Source organism: Bufo gargarizans, chromosome 6 (genome assembly GCF_014858855.1).
Source record: "Bufo gargarizans isolate SCDJY-AF-19 chromosome 6, ASM1485885v1, whole genome shotgun sequence".
In the NCBI taxonomy this organism is placed as follows: Eukaryota; Metazoa; Chordata; class Amphibia; order Anura; family Bufonidae; genus Bufo; species Bufo gargarizans.
In genome coordinates, this window is record NC_058085.1 from 133,238,555 (window position 1) to 133,263,865 (window position 25,311).

General features: G+C 44.0%; 1 protein-coding gene across 2 annotated transcripts in view; it reads left to right on the top strand.

Moving 5' to 3' along the window:
• The first annotated feature begins 4,378 nt into the window (after window positions 1–4,378).
• NAGS (N-acetylglutamate synthase) overlaps window positions 4,379–25,311 on the top strand; it is a 47,549-nt gene continuing 26,616 nt past the window's right edge. Inside the window, exon 1 of one of the 2 annotated variants that reach the window (XM_044299191.1) lies at window positions 4,379–5,342. In XM_044299191.1, coding sequence (XP_044155126.1) covers window positions 5,025–5,342 — 318 coding nt within the window. In that variant the 5' untranslated portion in view covers window positions 4,379–5,024. Of the gene's footprint in view, window positions 5,343–10,291; window positions 10,421–25,311 lie in introns of those variants that run through there. The other variant, XM_044299192.1, reaches the window with a different exon arrangement.

Consider the following 25,311-nt stretch of genomic DNA (forward strand, 5'->3'; position numbering starts at 1 on the left):
AAGAACGGAGGGCAGGGGGGAAAAAAGGGGGGGGAGACCCCCAAGCGATAAACGCAATAGGCGTAGGGGCAAGTAGACCAAAATAAGGAAAAATACCCACAATGAGGGGAAACACAAAACCCAGCAAAAGGGTAGAAGGCTATGTATAATAGACAGGCCTTAATAAAAACAGAGGTTAATAAAATTAATGGGACTCATAAAACATGTAATAACACAGCCATAAAACACAGAAATGACTTATCTTTGGTGGAGCAGCAAAGAAAGAGGAAGTTACTAAGAGGACACTGCTTATTATAGGATCTGTCAGGGGAGGGTCCTTTATTGTTATGATTATGTAAATGTCTTCTTTGCTGCTATTGGTGGAAAGTAAAGAAGGAGATAGCAATATGAGCCTCCGTGTCTTGATGTAAAACTCAGGCTGGGAAGGGTGATCTGTGGCCTCAGCCGAGGCTCAATCCTGTCTTGGGATCCCTGTTTCTGGGAGCTCCTACTAACACAGCCTTCCCCTAACCGGGGTGGCTGGTACACTAACTAACTTCCTTCTCCTCCCCATGAGACAGGGCATGGGACCAGCCCACTTCTGCTCACAGAGGAGGGGGAGCTAAAGCTGGAACGAACTATTCCAGTCTAGCAATACTAAACTGGCTATGGTCCTGCTAAATACATTGCTGCCACCTGCTGGTGTACAGGGGAATTACAGCACAATATATGAAACAGGCCTAGAAATACATAAAATGACGTTAATAACAGAATAATTACACAAGATGACCATTTACATACACCTAACATGTTGTAGCGGGGAGAAAGAGTTTGGTAACATACTCCGGGATGTTACAGGGGGTGTGGGTGCGATCAACACACATAAACTGACTTTTTGGCCTTGTTTTTAGACATTATTATCTGCATATAACCTCTTCTATTTAACCCTGTAAGCTACATTTAATACACTGACCTCCATCTCCCATGCTTGGTCTCGCTCTGTGGTTTTATCTCACCTTTCTTGGCCCCACCAATAGAAATAATCCAAAGTTGAATCCAAAGATAGCTCCAAATGGAGTTACCTTCTGCTGGACATAAAAGGGGTTGTCTGCTTTTTTCTATTGATGATCTATCCTCAGGATAGGTCATCAATACCAGATCAGTGGGGGTGTCCAGGCATCCTGTGAGTGGGATCAACATTTAGGTGACAAAACTAACTTACTTAAGGGTGTCCAGAAGAATAAAAGTACAAAAGTTCCTAACTGGCATACATTTGCTAAAGTCTCAGTTTTTAACATCAGTCTGAGGGATTAGCCAGTGTTGTCAGTTGCATATCATTGTGGTGCACCTTTTGCAGTGATTTATGCATAAATAGTTGGGCCCAAACTGTATTTGTGACTGAGTACTCTGGCTTAGTGCATGTGTATTGGCTGAATACTGTATGCTGACAGAATGTGCCAGCAGACCTCATTATTTTCTTGCCCTTTTTTAACATGGTCACAGATTTGACCCATGGCTCCTTGTTTTGGGAAAAGTTTCCAACTCTTTTATAAATGTATGCTATAGACTCATATTAAACAGACTGAACATTATTACATTCTTTTCGGATCCTTGCTGCATATTTTACTTCCTTGTCACTAGATGATATATCTTGGAATAACATGTTTGTCCTAGCCTCTGGCTTACCCTTGTATTTGCCCCTTGTTATTTGCTGGTAAAACAAAATATAATTACCCCTCACATGATCTTGCTCTTGTCCCGCAGAAATACTCTCCAAGTTGTGTGTAAACTAGGATACTTTGGATGGATATATAGTGTCCCACTAGGACACTACTAGAGGCTAATGAGTATGTCTTACCATCTACCATGTTTTTAATGCTTTACACTGTCTGTCAGTCTGTAAAGTCCAGTGTGGCTGTGTGTAGCTGAAAGGGAGTGCAAGGTATAGTCTGTGAAGAGAATGCATTGGCTACAGTCTTTGCAGTGTTTAACTGGGGGTTTTATCACAGTTGTCAAAACAAAACAAAAGTTATGTCTTGTTCACATGTCAGTGTTTGGTCAGTGATTTCCATCAGTGATTGTGAGCTAAAACCAGGACTGGAGCCTCCACAGACATAAGGTCTAAGGCCTCTTTCACACTGGCAAGTTTTCCGCGTGGGTGCAATGCGTGAGGTAAATTCATTGCACCTGCACTAAATCCGGACCCATTCATTTCTATGGGGCTGTGCACATGAGCAGTGATTTTCACTCATCACTTGTGCGTTGCGTGAAAATGACAGCAAGCTCTATATTGTGCGTTTTTCATGCAACGCAGGCCCCATAGAAGTGCGGATGCGGTGCGATTTTCAATCATGGTTGCTAGAATGAAAGTTTACTCACTGTATTATTTTCCCTTATAACATGGTTATAAGGGAAAATAATAGCATTCTTTAATACAGAATGCTTAGTAAAAGGTCAATTGAGGATTAAAAAAAAAAATTTACTCACTTCCTCCAATTGATCGCGTAGCTGTCGTTCTCCTGTACTTTCTTCAGGACCTGTCAAAGGACCTGTGGTGACATCACATGATACATCACATGATCCATCACCGTGGTGATGGACCATGTGATGAGCACAGTGACGTCACCACAGGAACAGGAGACCGGCAAGAACAGGAGACTGAAAGCTATGCGATCAATTGGAGGAGGTGAGTTAATATTATTTTATTTTTTTTAACCCTCAATTGACCTTTTACTAAGCATTCTGTATTAAAGAATGCTATTATTTTCTCTTATAACCATGTTATAAGGGAAAATAATAAAATCTACACAACACTGATCCCAAACCCGAACTTCTGTGCGTGTTTGGGTACCAAACATGCCGATTTTTCTCACGCGCGTGCAAAACGCATTAAAACGTTTTGCACTCGCTGGGAAAAATCACACATGTTCCCGCAACGCACCCGCTGAACCCGTGTGAACCCAGCCTAAGGGAAAGATCTGCACCTGTTCTGTGTTTAGAGCCGCACCTGGTTTTGTCTCAAAATCACTGATAGAAATCACTGACCGAACACTGTGTGAATAAGGGCTTAACTTCATGCGTAAAGGGGTTGTGTCGCATTTATTATGTAGAGAAAGGTAATACAAGGCACTTACTAATGCATTGTGAGTCTCCATATTGCCTCCTTTGCTGGCTTGATTAATTTTTTCATCACATTATACACGTCTCGTTTCCATGGTTATGACCACCCTGTAATCTATCAGTGGTGGTAGTGCTTGTACACTATAGGAAAAAGCGCAAGTCTATGTGCACATGATAAATGCTGAATGCTGAGGTGAGACAACCCCTTTAAGCTCTTAGAAATTATACACATTATACACTGTTCATATCCACGGGTTACGACCACCTGTAATCCAGCAGTGGTGGTCGTGCTTGAACATTATAGGAAAGAGTGCCAGCCTCTCTAGTGGTCAGGACCATGGGAGTGCACATAAGTCAAAGCTTTTTCCTATAGTGTTCAAGCACGACCACCACTGCTGGATTGTATAATGTGATGGAAAAATGAATCCAGCCAGCAAAGGAGGCAATATGGACCATAACATTACATTAGTAAGTGCCTTGTATTATCTTCCTCTTCATAAGAAATGCTATTTGCTGAGGTGAGACAACCCCTTTAATACATATGAGATTACAATAGATAGATAGATAGATAGATTTACACTGTGGCTCTACTTATTCAAATTACACTTATATTACATTTTGATTACATTTTTTGAAAACCAAAAAACCTTCTGCTAAATCCTGTACCTGGCTGCTCCTTTATGTCTTTCTCTCTATATATACATATGCATACTGTATGTCCAGCCCCTTTACATCTAGTATCACACCTGGCCCATTCTGAAACCCATTCTGAAACCCACCTGATAAAACTACCTTTTGCCCCCTATCTACTACTCCACCCTTGTAGGTTGTCCTCAGACAGCAATGCTATCTTCCCCCTTAAACTACTAACCCCGACTAACCTATAGTAATTGACCCAAGGAAACACTTCAAATGGAACAGGGCACATTCCCAACTACTGTTTCCTATGTTACAGAGCAAATTACGCATGTTATTGGGATGTTGGACGTCATCGTTCTCTGCCATATAGTGGTTTGCCCCACAGTTATTTGATGTCTATGAACACTGATTACTAGTCAAAGAAATTGCAGTCAAACTCTTTCATTCTAAGGCAGCAGGCTCGAAATTCAAGGTTCAATTCCAGAAGCTGCCAAATCGGGCTGCTCTTCACCCCTCCCATCTGAAAACCTTGAAATGTTTTATCTCTGTTGACAGTAAATCATTATCAGTTTTATACAGATAAGAAAATAGGTTATTTTCAGCTGAAGCTCGAACAGATGCTTGCTTTAGGGTTTTATCCTGTGATTTTCTGTTACAAGGCAAATATGTGCATTGAACACTTGTACGTAGGATTTATAGCCTAAGTGGACGCATAATTGACATTGCCTGGGAAGACACTGCACAAAATGAATGCTTCCTCATTGCAAAATTTCTCTTCACGCGCTGGGATTCAATTATTAATCTGATGTTCCTGCACATGAGTCTACAGGAGAAACCTCAGGTATGCTAACCTTATGAAATACTGAGACTCCCAAACCATGTATTACAATGTCCAGTTTTGATGACTAATATGACTCATTGACTTCAGTTAATTTGAGGACTTTGAAATGCTTACTCTGGTTGATCTTCTACAGAAACTTAAATTTTGTGTACCACGTTCCCAACCAAAATAATGTTATATTCTTATTACCTCCCACTCATGGATTGTCACTCCTCTATAAAAGGACCTACAGTGTATTCTAATCTAGAAAAGTCCACAGCCTCTAGTCATCTCTCAAGCCCAAGCCTAGCCCCACCTCTACTGATGTCAGACAGCCTTGACTATATAAGCTAAGAATTGAGTGTGAGAGTCTATGGACACAAAACGTTTCCTGAAAAAGTGTACAACAGTGCTCAGTAAGACCTGGATAAAGCAGGAGAAAAGTGTGACACAAACCTGAGTCTTCATGACAGCTGTACAAGGAATTTCAGCATTGTCCTTTCGTCATTGTCGCTTTTTAAGTGGTGGAACGTGCTCTGTGCTCCATCAACGTGTAAGAATTAGGGATGATCAAACCAGAGAAGAACTGAAAAATCCATCTAATCAACGGGAGGCCTCTAAGGAGTCAGGTGGCATCTCCCCCCTGGTTGACCGTTCCTTGGTGAGGAGGGATATTCGAGCCTTCTTAAGAGAATGTGGTGGGACACCTAATGAGGCACGTCACTGGCTTGCACAATTCCAGGAGATGCATTCCATTTACCAAAAGGTCTTTGCAGTTGTTGAGGTATGTTCTATCAAGATCAATGAAAGGAGTTGTGCATGAGTAGAAAGTCATGGCTACATTGTTCTTAAAACTGTACCATACCTCTTCAGAGAGTGTGTCTGGTACTGCAGCCCAGTCACTTTAATGGAGTTGTACTGCAATACCAGACCCAACTCATGAACAGATATGGCGCAGTTTTTATAAAAAACAAACAAAAACAAAACAGCCATGTTCTTCTGATTCTGGTATATTGTACCCATTTAATTGGACCAATTGTCGTAACAAGTGGTCAACACAGTACTCTCACCCTATACACTCTAATCTTTTGGTGGTTGACACTGGTGTTGAGATGCTTTCTATCAGGCCTCTGTTGCTCTTTGATGGTCAGGATAGCACTGTTCCTGCCTGTAAACTGTACAAACTGATGGAGAAGATCATGTATGTCCATCAACACCAGCCTCTCTGATAGTGGAGGCACTCCATAGTGAAAAATGCAATTAACTTTGTATATATAGCCTCCACTGAGTATAATATTTGCAAACGATGTTCTACCTTTGTGAGGCACTATTTTTTATTCATGACTATGTTCTTGGGTGGTAATAGTACATCTACAACCTAAGAAAGCAAGAGACAAATTAAACAAATGTAATAAAACATAAAACTCTATAGTCTATATTACCTCTTTTTACTGTAGAAGTTCAGTAGCAGTCTCTCACATCCCAGGATCCTGCTTTTAACCTTTCCCACTTTGCAGCTATTTTTGTGAATGTTTCTAATCTGTGAATGCATTGTTAGACTGAGGTACTTAGGGCCCACCAGTGTAACGGATTCTGGGGGCCCACCTTAGGGCTCCTGCACACTAACTTATTTTTTTTCCATGTTTGTACCGTTCACTTCACTTTAATGGGGCCGCAGAAAAAAAAAATGACTCCGTGTGCATTCCGTGTCTGTATGTCCGCATGGGCGTTCAGCAAATGTCCTATTATTGTCGGCCTTACAGACAAGGATAGCACTGTTCTATTAGAGGCCGGCTGTTCTGTTCCACATAATGTGGAATGCACACACCCGGTATCCATGTTTTGCGGACTGCAAAACATCCAACAGTCCTGTTCATGAGCACTTACAGTGATAACAGAAATATTAAAGATGAAGTGTGATCGGAGACATTCACAGCAAAATGCACAAACATGCTTGTGGCAGAATTTACACATATATGAATATCCTGCACTTAAGGCAGTCAGAAACAAGACACATGCAGCGGACACCAGTCACTCATTGGACACATGTGGCACACAATAAACCTATACATGGCTCATATGCCACTGATGCATATGTCACATACTGCACATACACCACTGATACATAGAACATATGTAGCACACACCAATCACACATAGGAAACACAAAGCACACACCAAGACATTTATGCCTAACCCTATTAAGTGTAGCACAATTAAAGGGGTTAAAGGGGTTGGCTCACTTCAGCAATTGGCATTTATCAATTAGAGAAAGTTTATGCAAGGCACTTACTAATGTATTGTGATTGTCCATATTGACTCTTTTCCATCACATTATACACAGCACGTATCCATGGTTTTGACCACTCTGCAATCCATCAGTGGTGGCCGTGCTTGCAGACTATAGGTAAAGGTGTTGGCCTATGAGCACTTCCAGCCTTTCCCTATAATGTGTAGGCACGGCCACCACTGCTGGATTACACGGTGCTAATAACCACAGATACGTCCTGTGTGTAATGTGATGGAAAGGGGGCAATATGGACAATCACAATACATTGGTAAGTGCCTTGTATTAACTGCATAAATGCCATTTACTGAAGTAGGACAAACACTTCAACCGCTTTAAGCATAAATGTCTGGCATTAAATTTACCAAATCTTAACCTCCTCATATTGTACATAATCTACATTATAATTAAAAGGGTTGTTCCACCATAATGACCTATCGCCTATCTACAGGATAGGTGATAAATATTAGATTTCTGGGATCTGGCTGCTGGAACACCCACTGATCATGAAAAAAGGGGTCCTGGGACTTTCAATTATATTACCAACAATCTATGTACACATTCCTTTGATCATGTGGGTCCCAGCAGTCAGACCCCCATCAATCATAAACTTATCACCTGTCGTGTCATAGCTGTTGGACCTTTTCACATTCTCTATCCTAAAGGTTTTCTTTGGGTGTAAAAGAAAAAAATTTAATTAAAAATCTGGCCAAAAATATGTATCAAACTAAAATAGAAATGCTCGCCTGTTAAAGGACCTGTGTCCACTTTTCTAGTTATCCACAGGATCAGGGATAACTAAGTGATCCATAGAGGTCTGAACACTGGAGCCCCGACCGATCCCCTTCTTGACTGAGTGGCAGAGATAAAGCATATGCCCTGCCTCTCCATCCATTCTCTATAGGGTCGCAGGAGATGGCAGAGTACAGTGCTGGCTAATTCCAGTGGTCCTAAAGAGAATGAATGGAGCAACAGGGCATATGTGTGGCAGTAGTGATGCCTGTAAATACGGTATATCATCGCTGCCGCCATGTAAACCATGCGTGTCAATACTGGAGAATATGACGCACTGTGCAGAATTTTTCAGTCTTAAGTCCAACCCCCTTTGCAGGTCACAACCTTTAGCAAATCCCAAGAAAAAGGTGCTAGAGAAGCAACGTGAGCAAAGAGCCCAAACGGAGGGTCATAACTGAAACAGAGGCATTAGGGTCACCTGAGGCAGGGTAATAGTGGGGATCCTGGAGCAGGGGTAACTGGAAAAGAGGCAATATTAGTGGTGCATTTAGAGTGGGGGCATCTGGAGCTGGGGCATTTATGGGGCTGCACCTAAAGCAGAGGCATTGGGGTCGTCTGAGGCAGGGTAATAATGGTGATCCTGAAGCAGAGGTATTAGGGGGTAACTGGAGAAGAGGCAATATTAGGCATGCATTTAGAGTGGGGCCATTGGGGGGCATCTGGAGCTGGGGCACTAATGAGGGTGCACTTAAAGCAGAGGCATTGGAGGGACCTAGGGCAGAGTCCCCACCAATGCCACTCTGAACTCTGCAGAGAGCAGCACACATTCATAGATCTGTGTCTGCTATAAACAAATCCCCTTTTTCCCCCTTACAGTCTCCTACAGCTCACTACTGTCACACACCTGAGAAATCAGCCCAGCACCACAGAGGAGTCCTTCCCTTCAGCAACCACAGTTTTCTGACAGCAGGGAGGGCAGGAGGATGGCCAGACATGTTCTCTCCTCCTTCACTGCCAGCAGCCCGGAAAGTTTAGAAGATACTGCGGGGCCTCCTGTACAATTTACACCAGTAGGAGGCTGCATCACTGTGCGATACTGCCACCTAGTGGATACAATATCTCTCCTGAGAAACTGAGAAATAAGATAAATAATTACTCCTGTATCTTATCTCCGGGTGCAGGAGACTGGGGGTCTACCGAGGAATTCCCCGGTGGGCCAGTCCGAGCCTGTCTAAATGTACTCTTCTTTTACCCTCTGACAGTTTGCTTTGTGCAATGCAATGATTCAAATGAATAGACATATCTTATACCTGGCAACAAAGTGGTCATGGGGATCTATATGTAATATACATTGCAGAAGCAAGACTTTGCTTCATGTCATTTTAGTAATCCTGGAATATATAATACATACAGATAATGTATTATGCAAGATTTACATAGGAAAAACATTGAGAAAACCCTGTATCCTTGCTACAAAGTCCATGTGCCCAGTATAAGTCTAAAAGTTTAATTTATGAGTGATTGTGACTCTATCATATTATATGACCCACCACCATGTTTGACAGGTAACACTGGTGGTTAGCAAGCCCAAGACTTTATATTATCTATTAGATCTTCATGCCTTTAATCTAAAATTTCCTCTTGCACCAAAAAAGGGTATCTGAATATTTATAATAAAGATGACAAAAACAGAACATGTTATATACAATACATTGTGCTAAGGGCTCGTGCACACGACCGTATGATGATATGAGTGCAGGAAAACAGCCCCGCGGGTGGCCCGATACGCACAGTATCATAGTAATCTATGATGCTGTGCGCTCCCGTGCGCACGATGTATGCCGCTCTGGGACATATGGCCCGCTCACGGACCATATGTTTTAGAGGGCATATGGTCGTGTGCATGAGTCCTAACACTGTAGAATTCCCTTCCTGCTGCAGCGATTTTCCATTTTTTCATTTTCATTTCTAACTCCCTGCCATCCTGGAGTCATAACTTTTTTTTTTTTTTTTTTCCATTCACAGAGCCATAGGGAGAATTATTTTTTGTGGAACACTATTTAATGGCACTTTGAGAAATATGGATTATTATTTACAGCCATGTTCCCACACCAGCCATCTGCTGTCAGATAGCAGAGGTAGTGAACTCCACAGGGGGACCCTGCTTCAAAGCCCAGCCAAATGGCAGAGAACTTCTAGAAGGCCACCTTTGTTTACCATTTCTCACCTCCATTCAGATAGCACAGATCCTGCAGGAAAACTTCCCTGCAGGGGGTCTAGGCCATTCCCCAGTTAAATCAAATTATCAGACATATTGGAGACAGCAATTCCTAAGGAATTATGAATCATCTGTCCATCTTAGGCCTAAACCAGATACATATTTGTGTCCCTGTGGCCACAATGAACAGGCCCGTAGTCATAGTTTGGTGGTGGGATGCCATGGAGGGGAGATATACATATCTCCCCACAGAAACCAAGTAACGGTACCATGCTTGGACTCTACTTGTAGCCGGAACCCAGGCGGATCTATTGGTCCCAGAACCACCTCCCTGCGACATCCTGGTCTGAAGCCATGAGCCCTAATCAGTTTTGTTACTCATTTGCGGCCAGCCCCAGAAGAGGGGGAGGGAACTGCTCCAAAAGGCTTGGAAGGGAGTGGCCACCTACAGATAAAAAAGGCTTGTGGAGGAAAGCAGGCGTGCCTTTTCTTCTAAAGGGCGGTCACGCTGCATACGTGTTTGGAAGGGACCTGGAAACGGCTGAAATCACTGTCTCCCATGTGACTACAGCCAAGCCTTACAGAAACCCATTATCCATCACCATTCAAAGGACTCCATCTGGTAAACTGACTTTTGTTCTGTTTAACCCTGTTGTGCCATGCCATCTGTATTTACCACTCAGACCACTGTATATATTTTCTGTGTATATTGTGTTATGTCTAGTGAGCCCTTAAGGCAATTAAATATATAATTTAATCTTATGCTGTTCTGGTATCTCGATCACGAATCCCCACGTTCGTGTTTCGGCCTAGTTATACGCTACTGCGGGTTTGTTTCTCACCCTATATAATCCCGTTTGCCACCAGCTTCTCGTTTGATATAAGCCCGGTCTGCTGTCTTCCCAGGCTGAGAAAGCGCTGTTTCACGGGGGCAGTGAAAAGGCTTCCTCAGCTTGTTGTGTCTCTGTGCCCATGAGGACAGGAGTCTGTGAACACTGTACCAAGCTGACCTTACCTGCTTCTCAGGGACGGCGTAAGTCGCGCCTTGGTAACCAGTGACTATACCGTATGTCGCTGGCTCTACGTATTTGACATCCGACGTCAGTCGGGGTACGGTATTCGTCACAGGCACCATTTAAAGGGGTTGTCCAGGTTCAGGGCTGAACTCAGATATCACCTCTTCTGTATTCACTTAGTATGTATGAGAGGAGCATTGGAGCATTGGAGCAATGTCCCTAGTAATACACTGAATCCTAAAGTGACTTTATCAAATGCGCCTGTGGCTCTATAATCATATAAAACATGTTTCTATAACCTGTCACTCACGTCAGAAATGTGTCCAAGGGGACGTCTCATGATGCAGGGTGCCCGGCTGCAGCCATCTCGTTTAGGTGCCCTGCGCCACCTTCTGAAGTGAAATTGCCGCCCTCCCTTTCATTAGAGCCGCCTACCTCAGTTCATCGCCGCCTCTCTAACGTCCGCTCGCTTCAGCCAGATCCCTATACCTAGTGCGCATGCGCGGGATCTGGCTGAAGCGAGCAGACGTTAGAGAGGCGGCGATGAACTGATGTAGGCGGATCTAATGAAAGGGAGAGCGGCGATTTCACTTCAGAAGGCGGAGCTGGGCACCTAAACGAGATGGCTGCAGCCGGGCACCCTTCACCATGAGACGTCCCCTTGGACACATTTGTGACGTGAGTGACAGGTGATATAAACCTGTTTTATATGATTATAGAGCCACAGGCGCATTTGATAAAGTCACTTTAGGATTCTGTGTATTAGTAGGGACATCGCCATATGTTTAGGTTATAGGCCTCATTTCTGATGACAGAATCCCTTTAAATCCTGCAACTATCTGACTTTAAATTCATCAGAAACTCTACAGATTCCTATGGCATCCATGTATACATGTGAGTCAAAAGATTTAAGGAGTGACCTCCTTAGTCGTGACCGGACATTGTTTTCTGATTTGATCCCACTCAGGAGGTGAGAATAGAACAAATGGCATCAGTACTTGATCAGGGTACATTGGCCACTACATTCTACCTGCATCCTTGGTCGAAGTTTCAAATCTCCACACAATCACAAGATATCTGCGTTTTGATCATTTTGGTTGATAAGCCAACTGTCAGGAACTATCAGAGTCACTATTTGTCTTATTTAGCTGAATTAAGTAAGAACAATATTTTGGAGTGAAAACACCAAAGGGCTTTCATGTATAAAATCCTGTTTTTAAGGCCAGTTTGTCTTCATATTTTTAAATTGGACAAATATTTAATACTAATTATAGGTAAGGATGTAGAAGCCACAGATGCAACTGAACTTTAGGTTTTTTCCTTATCAACATTCTAAATTTGCCTAGAGGATCTTTGTCACTTACACATGCTCCTAAAACATATATCCCCGAATTCTGTTGGATAGGATTTCTAATGGACAGGAACAGAGGATTACACTCATTATGTTTACAACTATTTGGTGTTGTTCTCTTCAGGACAGTCATCCTTTGCTACAAACCTTTACCTTTACTGACTCTAGAGGTAGCTTCCACTGGTTTATATTCCCAACACTTCAGACTATGGTTCCATTCTGTTAATCTCCAATATCCACAGTTGGTATGGTCATATCTAAACACAATTAGCCCCGCCCAAAATGCCAGAACAGTAAACACACCCCACAAATGACCCCATTTCGGAAAGTAGACACCCCAAGGTATTCACTGAGGGGCATAGTGAGTCCGTGAAAGATTGAAATTTTTGTCACAAGTTAGCGGAAAGGGAGACTTTGTGAGAAAAAAAGGGAGGGAACTACCAGTGCTGTCATGTCGGACTCCTGGAAACATCATTACCGGTAAGACTAATTCTTACTTTCCAGGACGTCCTCCATGACAGCACTACATGGAGTAGGAATACCAAATTAATCCAATAACTAGGGAGGGACCGCAGCCTGAAGAACTTTACGTCCAAATGACTGGTCAATATTCCCTGACACATTTAATCTGTAATGCTTACAAAAGGTTTGGGAGCTTGCCCAGGTGGCTGCCTTACATATCTGGTCGATAGAAGCATTCGCATGTTCGGCCCATGAAGCCGAGACTGCTCTCGTTGAATGAGCCCTAATATCTTGGGGACAGGGAAGCTCCTGGCTTTGATAGGCCTCTTTAATGACTATTTTAATCCATCTTGCTAATGTTGCTTTAGAAGCTTTCTTGCCTTTATTGCGGCCTGAAAATTGAATAAACAGATTTGAGTCCAATCTAAAGGTACTGGTAACGTCTAGGTAGGAAAGGAGAGAACGTCTGACGTCTAGAAGATGGAACTCCTTCTCCCTCTCGGTCTTTGGATCTGTGTAGAAAGTTGGTAGTACTATTTCCTGGTTACGATGAAAGGAAGAAACCACCTTGGGTATAAAGGACGGGTCTAGCCTTAATATGACTCTATCTTCACAGATTGTAAGGTACGGCTCACGGATGGTGAGGGCCTGGATCTCTCCTAGCCTACGGGCTGATGTGATAGCTACTAAAAACATCATTTTTAAGGTTAGGTTTCTTAAGCTACTCTCGTGTAAGGGTTCAAAAGGTGGTTTTGTTAAGGCATTAAGAACTAGCGACAGATCCCAGGGTGGGACCGGGGACCTTAGTGTTGGTCTAATCCGCGTGGTTGCCTTTAAGAACCTGTTTACCCATTGATTTTCTGAAAGGGAGTAATTTAGAAACCAACTTAAGGCTGCAGTTTGAACCTTAAGGGTACTGGGCCTAAGACCCATGTTGTACCCTTCCTGGAGGAAATCAAGAATATCTCCCAGACTCGGAAGTAGAGGATTCTTCCCTCTCAGTGCCATCCAGGAGCAGAATTTTTTCCAGATTTTATTATAAATCGCAGATTTCACCTGTTTATGGCCTCTCTGAATAGTGGCTATTACTTCGCCTGAGAACCCCTGTAATTTTAACAAGTCCCTTTCAGAAGCCACGCTGTTAATTTCAGCTTGTTTATTTCCAGATTCCAGATTGGACCCTGATGCAACAGGTCTGGCCTGAGAGGGAGGGGAATCGGTTCTTGTTGACTCAGAGAGGACAGGACCGGGAACCAGGCTTGTTTCGGCCAAAAGGGAGCTATGAAGATCACTTTGGACGATTCCCTGCTGATCTTCTTCAGGACTACTGAAATCAGAAGGAAAGGAGGAAATGCATACGCTAGCTTCATGTTCCAGGACTGGGATAAAGCGTCTACTGCTGTGGGGTGATCGGCAGGATTTCGGGAGAAGAAGGAGGTTGTTTGAGCATTCTCCCTTGAAGCAAAGAGGTCGATGTCCGGGTATCCCCATGAAGCTGTCAACTCTAGAAACACCTGTCTGTTCAGAGTCCATTCGTTTGGATCTATAAAGTGTCTGCTGAGGAAATCTGCCGACTGGTTTCTTGAACCCTGTAGGTGTACTGCTGAGATTGACAGCACATTCTCCTCAGCCCAGGAAAAAAATTTGTTTGTTAGATTCTGAAGGAGAGGGTATCTTGTTCCTCCCTGATGTTTGAGGAAAGAGACCGCTGTCATGTTGTCTGATAGGATTCGTATGTTCTGTCCACTCAGAAGATCTTGACTCTGTTTGAGAGTCTCCCAAACGGCCTGAAGTTCTCTGAAGTTTGAAGACCTGTTTTTTATGGTCTGGCTCCAGGTTTCTTGGAAGTAGTAGATTCCAACCTTTGCACCCCAACCTTGTTGGCTGGCATCTGTAGTTACTACAACGTATGGACTTAGATTCCAGGAGACGCCTTTTGATAGGTTGCCTGATGTCTGCCACCAATCCAGGGATTTCCGAGCATTCTCCTTTATAAGGATTTTCCGGTCTATGGATCAGTGGTCTCCGTCCCAGACCGATAGGATCATCTTCTGTAGGACTCTCGTGTGATGTTGACTCCACGGTACTGTGAATATGCAAGATGTCATCAGGCCCAGAATGCTCATGGCGTTTCTGATGGTGCACACTGATTTGCCTTGAAACGCTTTCAATTTCTTGAAAAGGTTCTGCTGTTTTCGAAGTGGAAGGAAAGACCTCTGCAGGTTCGAATCTAGCAGCGTTCCCAGGAAGATCTTTCTGGTTTCTGGTACTAGGTCCGATTTTTCCCAATTTATGATCCAGCCGAGATCCTGTAAGAGGGATATTGTCGTCTGTGTTTGTGCCGCTAGAACTGGTGCAGAGTCTGCGGTTAGGAGAAGATCGTCTAGATAAGGTACAATCTTTATTCCCTTCAGTCTGAGGAAGGCCACTATCTCTATTACCAACTTTGTAAACACCCGGGGGGCTGTTTATATCCCAAAGGGCAGGCACTGAAACTGATAATGATACTTTCCCTGCTTCCCTTACCGCGAATCTTAGGAATTTTTGGTGGTCCGGATGTATTGGTACATGGTAGTAAGCATCTTTTAAGTCCAAGGTGCACATTACCGCTCCCTGAGAAATGAGGGGTGTTGTCGATCTTATTGATTCCATATTGAAACGACAGGACTTTATGAAGACGTTTAGGGGTTTTAGGTTGATTATAGTTCTGAATGAACCATCTGGCTTTTTGACCAGGAATAACCTTGAATAGAAGCCCCTGCCTTCCTGACCCGCAGGGATGCGAGTAACTGCGCCTAGATTCTTTAATTTTGCGACGTCTTTTAAAAGATTTTCCTGTGGTGTACCTCCTCGGTACCCTGTCAGCACAAATTTGTGTTGCAGAACAGATATAAATTCTATCTTGTATCCTTCTTGAGTTATTTGGCTCCATGCTGGGAGAAAGGATCTTAATCTCCCCCCGACTGGTCTGGCGTCATTGTTTGTCTTGGGAAGTGTTGGGGTTAAGCAGAAATCCTCTGCCCTTATCCCCTTTAGGATAGGACCATCTCCCCGACTTTCCCTTATCCTTATAAGTTAGTTTTTTTTGGTGGAATTTTTTCCCAAAAAAATGTGTCTTCCTAGTTTTTGTTTCAGGAAACCCTATCTTTTTATCTGAGGCTTTCTCAAGAATTTTGTCCAGACTAGGGCCAAACACATATGATCCTGAAAATGGGATTGCACATAACTTATTTTTTGAGGTGAGATCACCAGACCAGTTCTTCAGCCACAAAGCTCTTCTTGCGGTGTTCAGAAGGGCCCCGCTTTTGGCTGCGAACCTGACTGACTCGGCTGAGGCGTCCGCTGTAAAGGCTGTCGCCATCTTTAGGAGCGGGATAGTCTCCAAAATGTCCTCTCTGGGAGTTCCCATTGACAAATAATTCTCCAGCTGAGATAACCACAATAATAGGGACCTAGCCACTGAAGTAGCTGCAACGTTAGTAGAAATTAAGGCCGCAGAAGCCTCCCAAGATTTTCTCAGGAGACCATCGGCCTTGCGGTCCATGTGGTCCTTCAGCTGGGAGGAGTCCTCAAATGAGATCGCAGGTTTTTTTTAGCTACCCTGGCGATCGGGGCGTCTATTTTGGGGATTTCTTCCCAAAGTTTAGTGTCCTCTTTGTCAAAGGATAAACGACTTTTAAATTCCCTGGGAATAAAAAGCTTTTTTTCTACATCTTCCCACTCATCCAGGATCATCTGTTTTAGGCTAGAATTTAAGGGAAACACTTTCCTCTGTTTTGTAATTAGGCCAGCAAACATCTCCTCCTGAATGGACCTCTTAGTTGGTTCGTCTGAGATATCCATAGTCTGTCTAACTGCAGTTAGGAGGGAATCCATATCCTCAGTTGAGAAACAGTACTTGCGTTTCTCCTCATGGGATGAGGAAGGTAAAGACTCCTCTTCTTCCTCCTCTCCTGAATATTCCACCTCTATGACTTCTGGGTCTGACTCCAAGTTTTCCCTAGGTCTTTTAATCCCGGTGGTCTGTTCAGCCACCTTAGGCGTTATTAAGGAGGAAACTGACGCTTTAACCTCTTCTTTAACGATGGCTCTAAGGTCTGTTAATAGGGACGACTGTTCCTCTTTCATCATCTTGTTAATACAATCCGCACAAAGCTTCTTTGTATATGACTCCTGAAGCCTTTTGCTGCAAATAGCACATCTTTTAGGCTTCTTTTTAATGTCCACCTTTAGGGTAGGATCTTTCTCTCCCTAGGAGACATGATGATAGAAAAAAACAGGCTATAATCCTTCTGAGCCTATCACTATTCCCCACCATGTAGTGCTGGGTTACTCACATGTCCCTGGGCAGGAGGGTCTGGGGACTGCTCTCTCATACCGGACTAATCCATGACTGAGGGACTGACACCTAGCCCAACCAGACTTTAAATGCCACTGGCACTTACCCCTCCTGACGTGGATGCTCCTCCCATAGACTCCGGATGGACGCGAGGCCGAACGCTAGGCCTCCAGCGTCCCTCGCCGTGGGGACCGATCGCAGGGCGCCTCCATACTGGGTCCGGTCTCGGAGGTCACGCACATGCGCACTCCTTCGCCAGCGCTTAGACGTCACTTCCGGCTCAGCGCCGAAGCCGGAAGTGAGAAAAAAGATGCTCCGGCTCCCGCTCGATCCCTCCTGGAGGAGCATCCTGCAGCCCAGAGCCCCAGCCCCTGGTATACTCGCTTCCAGCCGAGAGCCGTATGACCCATAGGTACTGGAGAGGGCTGGGAGGCTAACGGACCCCAGCTTAGGGGTTTTAGCCCGGCGAAATAGGAAAAAAGAAAAAGAAATTTTTTTTTTTTTAAAAGGTCTACAAGAGAGACCCTCTCTCTGCCCTGTCCATTATTGGGACAGGAAAAAAAACTGGTGATGGTGGGGGGGGGGGGGGGGGGGCTTTTAACCTCTCTGTTTCCTGTCCCAATAGTGGGCGGGGGAGACAACCTCCATGTAGTGCTGTCATGGAGGACGTCCTGGAAAATGCCCTCTTAAAAGGTACTCATTGGAATTTGGGCCCCTTTGCGCACCTAGGCTATAAAAAAGTGTCACACATGTGGTATCGCCGTACTCAGGAGAAGTAGGGCAATGTGTTTTGAGGTATCCTTTTACATATACCCATACTGGGTGAGAGAAATATCTCTGTAAAATGACAACTTTGTATAAAAAAATGGAAAAAGTTGTCTTTTACAGAGATATTTATCCCACCCAGCATGGGTATATGTAAAAATACACCCCAAAACACATTGCCCTACTTCTTCTGAGTACGGCGATACCACATATGTGACACTTTTCTGCAGGCTAGGTGCGCAAAGGTGCCCAAATTCCAATGAGTACCTTTTAAGAGGGCATTTTTAGGCATTTGGATTCCAGACTTCTTTGCAAAAAGTGGTCTGGTCATTAAGGGGGTTTAAGCTAGGGGGGCTGAGGTGGTTAAAGGGCTTCTGTCACCCCACTAAAGTAATATTTTATTTTTGGGCTACTTAAAATCCTTATACTGCGATATATCAATATATAGTGCTCTTACTCATTTTTGTTCAGCGGTTTCTTCAAAAAACAGAATTTTATAATATGTTTTATAATATGTAAATTACCTCTCTACCAGCAAGTAGGGCGGCTACTTGCTGGTAGTAGCAGCCGCATCCTCATTTGATAAAGACGCCCCCTCCTCATGTTGATTGACAGGGCCAGCGAACGTGCTCGTCCTCTGGCTAGCCCTGTCTGTGTTCAAAATCTGGCGACTGCTCCGTACCGGTCTTCCATCAGCACAGGCGCACTGAGAGGAGGACGCTCGCTCGGCCGCTCCATCCTCAATACGCCTGCGCCGATGAGTAAGAGCATTATATATTGATATATCGCAGTATAAGGAATTTAAGTAGCCAAAAAAATATATAATACTTTATAGGACGAAACAGCTATAATTTGAACCCTTCTATCGCGATAACACCAGTTCAACTCTTGAGAACCCACAAAAGTGGAAGTTTCAGAGGAGACTCGTAAGAAAATAAATCTTTCTTACCTTGCTAGCGTGTGATCTCGTCTGATGGTTTCCGCCATACTACTTTCATAATAAGACCAGAATGTTCACCTCACACCAGGTTGCATCGAGCAGTTTGAGCCCCTGTTTGTTGTGAGCCAGTGACATACCAGGCTTCAAGACACTATGCTTGGCTGAGATTTCTGCCTAGCAGTGAGCCTAGCACAGATGGGTGGTGTATAGCACTGCCATAGGCTCTTTTGGAGGCGGGTACTATGCTACTTTGAGGTAAAAACGACATGTTAATTAAATTTGCAGAGTCAATACGATTACAGCAATAGCACATTTATATAGTTTTGTGTTGTCTTGTGTTTTAATACTTCAGAATAAATAAAAACTTTGAAAAAATATTTTTTTTTCTCTGCATCGCCATGTTCTGTCCCCCATAACTTTTTTAAATGTATGTCTACAAAGCTGTGTAAAGGGTTCATTTTGTTGTGGGATGATCTGTAGTTTTTATTGATGTCATTTGGGAGAGTGTATGACTTTTTGATCATTTTTTAATCAACTTTTTATTTTTTTTAAAGGGCGAAACTGACAATTGGCCATTTTGATTTTTTTCCATTACGTTGTTTACCGTACTGGATAAATACTTTGGGGTTTTAATAGTACAGGTATTTTGGCATGGTGATACTATTATTTGTAATTTTTTTTATTGTTTATTTCTAGAATAGGAAATGGGGGTTATTTTAACTTTTAATCTTCATTTTTATATTTTTCTAACTTTTTTCACTTTCTTTCTACATTTATCTTTAGTGCCCCTAGGGGTCTTTAAAATATGATTGCCCGATTGCTTCTCCCATAGACTGTAATGATTTACCATTACAGCCTAAGGCCTCATGCACATGGCCGTTGTGAAATTGGCGGTCCCCAATGCATGGGCAACATCCACGTGGAGGCCGTGATCTGTCCGCACCTCAGAAAAATAGAACATGCAGAGTCACGGACAGAAACACCACGGAAGCACTCTGTAGTGCTTCCGTGAGGTTCCGTGCCTCCGTTCCGCACCGCAGCTCCGGATTGCGGACTCATTCAAGTGAATGGGTCTGCATCTGTGATGCGGGGAGCACACGGCCGGTGCCCGCATATTGCGGACCCGCTGTTGGCGGGCCACAATACAGCCACGGCCAAGCAACAGCCGTGTGCATGAGACGTAAGGGAGATTGACTAGATTCCTACCAAGCCCTGCCCACGGCAGGGCTTGATAGGATCTTAGCTATGACAGGTCTCAGAGCCTTCATAAGGCCTGAGGCTGTGATAGAAATCTCATTGTGGGGGAGCCTTTTGGTCACTGGGAGCAAGTGCCATAGAAAAGAACATAGATCAGAATTGACCAAAGGGTGCCATATTAACCGCCTCCGGACAGGCGGCAGCCCTGCGCACGACGACGCATATACGCGTCATCTCGCGAGGGCCGGGATTTCCTGTGAACGCGCGCACACAGGCGCGCGCGCTCACAGGAACGGAAAGTAAGCGAGTGGATCTCCAGCCTGCCAGCGGCGATCGCTCGCTGGCAGGCTGGAGATCTGATTTTTTTAACCCCTAACAGGTATATTAGATGCTGTTTTGATAACAGCGTCTAATATACCTGCTACCTGGTCCTCTGGTGGTCCCTTTTGTTAGGATCGACCACCAGAGGACACAGGTAGGTCAGTACAGTCGCACCCAAACACTACACTACACTACACCCCCCCGTCACTTATTAACCCTTTATGAACCCCTGATCACCCATGATCACCCCATATAAACTCCCTGATCACCCCCCTGTCATTGATCACCCCCCTGTCATTGATCACCCCCCTGTCAGGCTCCGTTCAGACGTCCGTATGATTTTTACGGATCCACGGATACATGGATCGGATCCGCAAAACACATGCGGACGTCTGAATGGAGCCTTACAGGGGGGTGATCAATGACAGGCGGGTGATCACCCATATACACTCCCTGATCACCCCCTGTCATTGATCACCCCCCTGTAAGGCTCCATTCAGACATCCGCATGTGTTTTGCGGATCCGATCCATGTATCCATGGATCCGTAAAAATCATACGGACGTCTGAATGGAGCCTTACAGGGGGGGTGATCAATGACAGGGGGGTGATCACCCTGATCACCCCCCTGTAAGGCTCCATTCAGACGTCCGCATGTGTTTTGCGGATCCGATCCATGTATCAGTGGATCCGTAAAAATCATACGGACGTCTGAATGGAGCCTTACCAGGGGGGTGATCAATGACAGGGGGGTGATCAGGGAGTCTATATGGGTGATCACCCCCCCTGTCATTGATCACCCCCCTTTCATTGATCACCCCCCTGTCATTGATCACCCCCCCCCCCCCCTGTAAGGCTCCATTCAGACATTTTTTTGGCCCAAGTTAGCGGAAATATATATATATTTTTTTGTTTATTTTTTCTTACAAAGTCTCATATTCCACTAACTTGTGTCAAAAAATAAAATCTCACATGAACTCACCATACCACTCACGGAATCCAAATGCGTAAACATTTTTAGACATTTATATTCCAGACTTCTTCTCACGCTTTAGGGCCCCTAAAAAGCCAGGGCAGTATAAATACCCCACATGTGACCCCACTTTGGAAAGAAGACACCCCAAGGTATTCAATGAGGGGCATGGCGAGTTCATAGAATTTTTTATTTTTTTTGCATAAGTTAGCGGAAATTGATTTGTTTTTTTCCCACAAAGTCTCACTTTCCGCTAACTTAGGACAAAATTTTCAATCTTTCATGGACTCAATATGCCCCTCACGGAATACCTTGGGGTGTCTTCTTTCCGAAATGGGGTCACATGTGGGGTATTTATACTGCCCTGGCTTTTTAGGGGCCCGAAAGTGTGAGAAGAAGTCTGGGATCCAAATGTCTAAAAATGCCCTCCTAGAAGGAATTTGGGCACCTTTGCGCATCTAGGCTGCAAAAAAGTGTGACACATCTGGTATCGCCGTACTCAGGAGAAGTTGGGCAATGTGTTTTGGGGTGTCATTTTACATATACCCATGCTGGGTGAGAAAAATATCTTGGTCAAATGCCAACTTTGTATAAAAAAATGGGAAAAGTTATCTTTTGCCAAGATATTTCTCTCACCCAGCATGGGTATATGTAAAATGACACCCCAAAACACATTCCCCAATTCTCCTGAGTACGGCGATACCAGATGTGTGACACTTTTTTGCAGCCAAGGTGGGCAAAGGGGCCCACATTCCAAAGAGCACCTTTCGGATTTCACAGGCCATTTTTTACAGATTTTGATTGCAAAGTACTTCTCACACATTTGGGCCCCTAAATTGCCAGGGCAGTATAACTACGCCACAAGTGACCCCATTTTGGAAAGAAGACACCCCAAGGTATTCTGTGAGGGGCACGGCGAGTTCCTAGAATTTTTTATTTTTTGTCACAAGTTAGCGGAAAATGATGATTTTTCTTTTTTTTTCTTTTTTCCTTACAAAGTCTCATATTCCACTAACTTGCGACAAAAAATAAAAAATTCTATGACCTCGCCATGCCTCTCACGGAATACCTTGGGGTGTCTTCTTTCCAAAATGGGGTCACTTGTGGCGTAGTTATACTGCCCTGGCAATTTAGGGGCCCATATGTGTGAGAAGAACTTTGCAATCAAAATGTGTAAAAAATGGCCGGCGAAATCCGAAAGGTGCACTTTGGAATATGTGCCCCTTTGCCCACCTTGGCTGCAAAAAAGTGTGACACATCTGGTATCGCCGTACTCAGGAGAAGTTGGGAAATGTGTTTTGGGGTGTCATTTTACATATACCCATGCTGGGTGAGAAAAATATCTTGGTCAAATGCCAACTTTGTATAAAAAAAATTGGAAAAGTTGTCTTTTGCCAAGATATTTCTCTCACCCAGCATGGGTATATGTAAAATGACACCCCAAAACACATTCCCCAACTTCTCCTGAGTATGGCGATACCAGATGTGTGACACTTTTTTGCAGCCAAGGTGGGCAAAGGGGCACATATTCCAAAGTGCACCTTTCGGATTTCGCCGGCCATTTTTTACACATTTTGATTGCAAAGTTCTTCTCACACATATGGGCCCCTAAATTGCCAGGGCAGTATAACTACGCCACAAGTGACCCCATTTTGGAAAGAAGACACCCCAAGGTATTCCGTGAGGGGCCTGGCGAGTTCCTAGATTTTTTTATTTTTTGTCGCAAGTTAGTGGAATATGAGACTTTGTAAGAAAAAAAAAATTAAAATAAAAATCATCATTTTCCGCTAACTTGTGACAAAAAATAAAAAGTTCTATGAACTCACTATGCCCATCAGCGAATACCGTAGGGTGTCTACTTTCCGAAATGGGGTCATTTGTGGGGTTTTTCTACTGTTTGGGCATTGTAGACCCTCAGGAAACATGACAGGTGCTCAGAAAGTCAGAGCTGCTTCAAAAAGCGGAAATTCACATTTTTGTACCATAGTTTGTAAACGCTATAACTTTTACCCAAACCATTTTTTTTTTTTCATAAGCGTTCCGTGGAACCACGGGCTGGATTTCTGCTGAGAGCAGGAGCGCAAGGCGTCATTGGTTGCTATGACGCCGTGCGCTCCCTGCTGCCGCCGCAATACAGTAATACACTGTGTGCATTCGGCCTTAATTCATACGACCGCATCTGTTCTGCAATTTTGTGGAATGGGTGCGGGCCTATTCATTTCAATGTGGCCACAAAAGATGCGGTCCGCAAAATGCAGAATGCACACGGGCCGGTATCCGTGTTTTGCAAAACACTACAGTCGTGTGGATGTAGCCTTATACCTTATCTCTAGGCTTCACTACTGGTTTATATAAATCACTGCAAAAGGTGCACCACAATGATATGCAAGTGACAATACTGGCTAATCCCTCAAGCTGATGTTAAGAACTGAGACTTTAGCCAATGTATTCCCGTCAGGGACACATCGGAGCCCTTTAGCACCACCGTCAAGGTATCTCAATGTGGCACGGGTTCCTACCACTAGACTACCTACGGTGTGTGAATTAGATCTTAGCACCTCTCAGACCGTGTTCACACACCGTAGGTAGTCTAGTGGTAGGACCCATGCCACACTGAGATACCTTGACGGGTGCTAAAGGGCTCCGTTATGTTCCTGACAGGAATACATTGGCTAAAGTCTCAGTTCTTAACATCAGCTTGAGGGATTAGCCAGTGTTGTCAGTTGCATATCATTGTGGTGCACCTTTTGCAGTGATTTATGTACTGTATTTGTATATTTTCATCCACACACTACTCCATTTTGTGTAGGATGCCCTTGTGATGCATGTAAATTGCGGATCCACAATACACGCATACCAGGCGTGTGCGTTACGCATTTTGTGTGTGCAGTCCTAACTGATCAAAATAACTAAAGAAATGACTGAAATGTGAACTTGGCCTTACACCCCCTCCTCCTTTCCCCATAATTAAAATTAACAATAAAAAATAAACATTAAAGGCATTGCCAAACACCTGAACTATTAAAATATCAAAATCTTTATCCCATATGGAGAACGGCATAACGGGAAAAAAAACAAATGTCCATTTCTGCTTTTTTCATTGCTTCACAGCCCCCCACAAAATTTACCCAAAAATTATCAAAAAGCCATACACACTCCAAAATGGTATCAATATAAACTATGGATCATCCCATAAAAAAATTAGCCTCTATACAGTTTCGTAGATATAACTATAAAAAGTTATGGGTCAGAATATGGTGATGAAAAGAGAGAAATTTCCAGGTAAATTTTTTTTTTTTCAGGTTTATTTTTTTCTGTATAAAAACACAAGAAATGCTATATAAGTGTGGTGTAGTTCAAATTGTGCTGACCCAGAGAATGAAGGTATGAGGTCAGTTTTACCATATAGGGAATGACATAAAAACAAATCCCCAATTCCACCCTATGTTGATTTTTTTTTTCTAGCCTTCCACTACATCATGTGCAATATTAACCCCTTCCCGACATGATGTAATAGTACGTCATGGCGGCAGGTGCGTTCCCGCATTTTGACATACTATTATGTCATGGTGATCGGGCGGGCAACCGGAGCAGGGTGCGCCCGATCACTGCAGGGGCCCGGCAGTCCCTGATAGCCGGGCCCTGCTGTATCCGCCGGCATTGCTGTACAAGCCGATGCCAGAGGATTAACCCCTTCCTATGCCACGATCAGCGCTGACCGCGGCATAGAAGGGATTTGCGACGGGTGAGGGAGCCCATTGGGTCCCCGCGCTGCTGTGGTGGGGCCCCGATGGGTGAGAAGGCAGCCTGATGCCGTGCAGAGGCTGCCCAATGCCTTGCACGGTATCCGGACCTGCCTTCTACGGGTGCCCATGAGATCCAGCCTCAGGCTGAGTCTCCTAGGCAACCTATTAGTGTAGGCCCCTTTGACACGAGAATTACGCTCGGGTGCAATGCATGAAGTGAACGCATTTCACCCGCACTGAATACGTACCCATTCACTTCAATGGGGCTGTGCAGATGAGTGGTGATTTTAACGCATCACTTGCGCGTTGTGTGAAAATCGCAGCATGCTCTATATTCTGCATTTTTCATGCAATTCAGGCCCCATAGAAATGAATGGGGATGTGTGAAAATTGCATAGCATTCG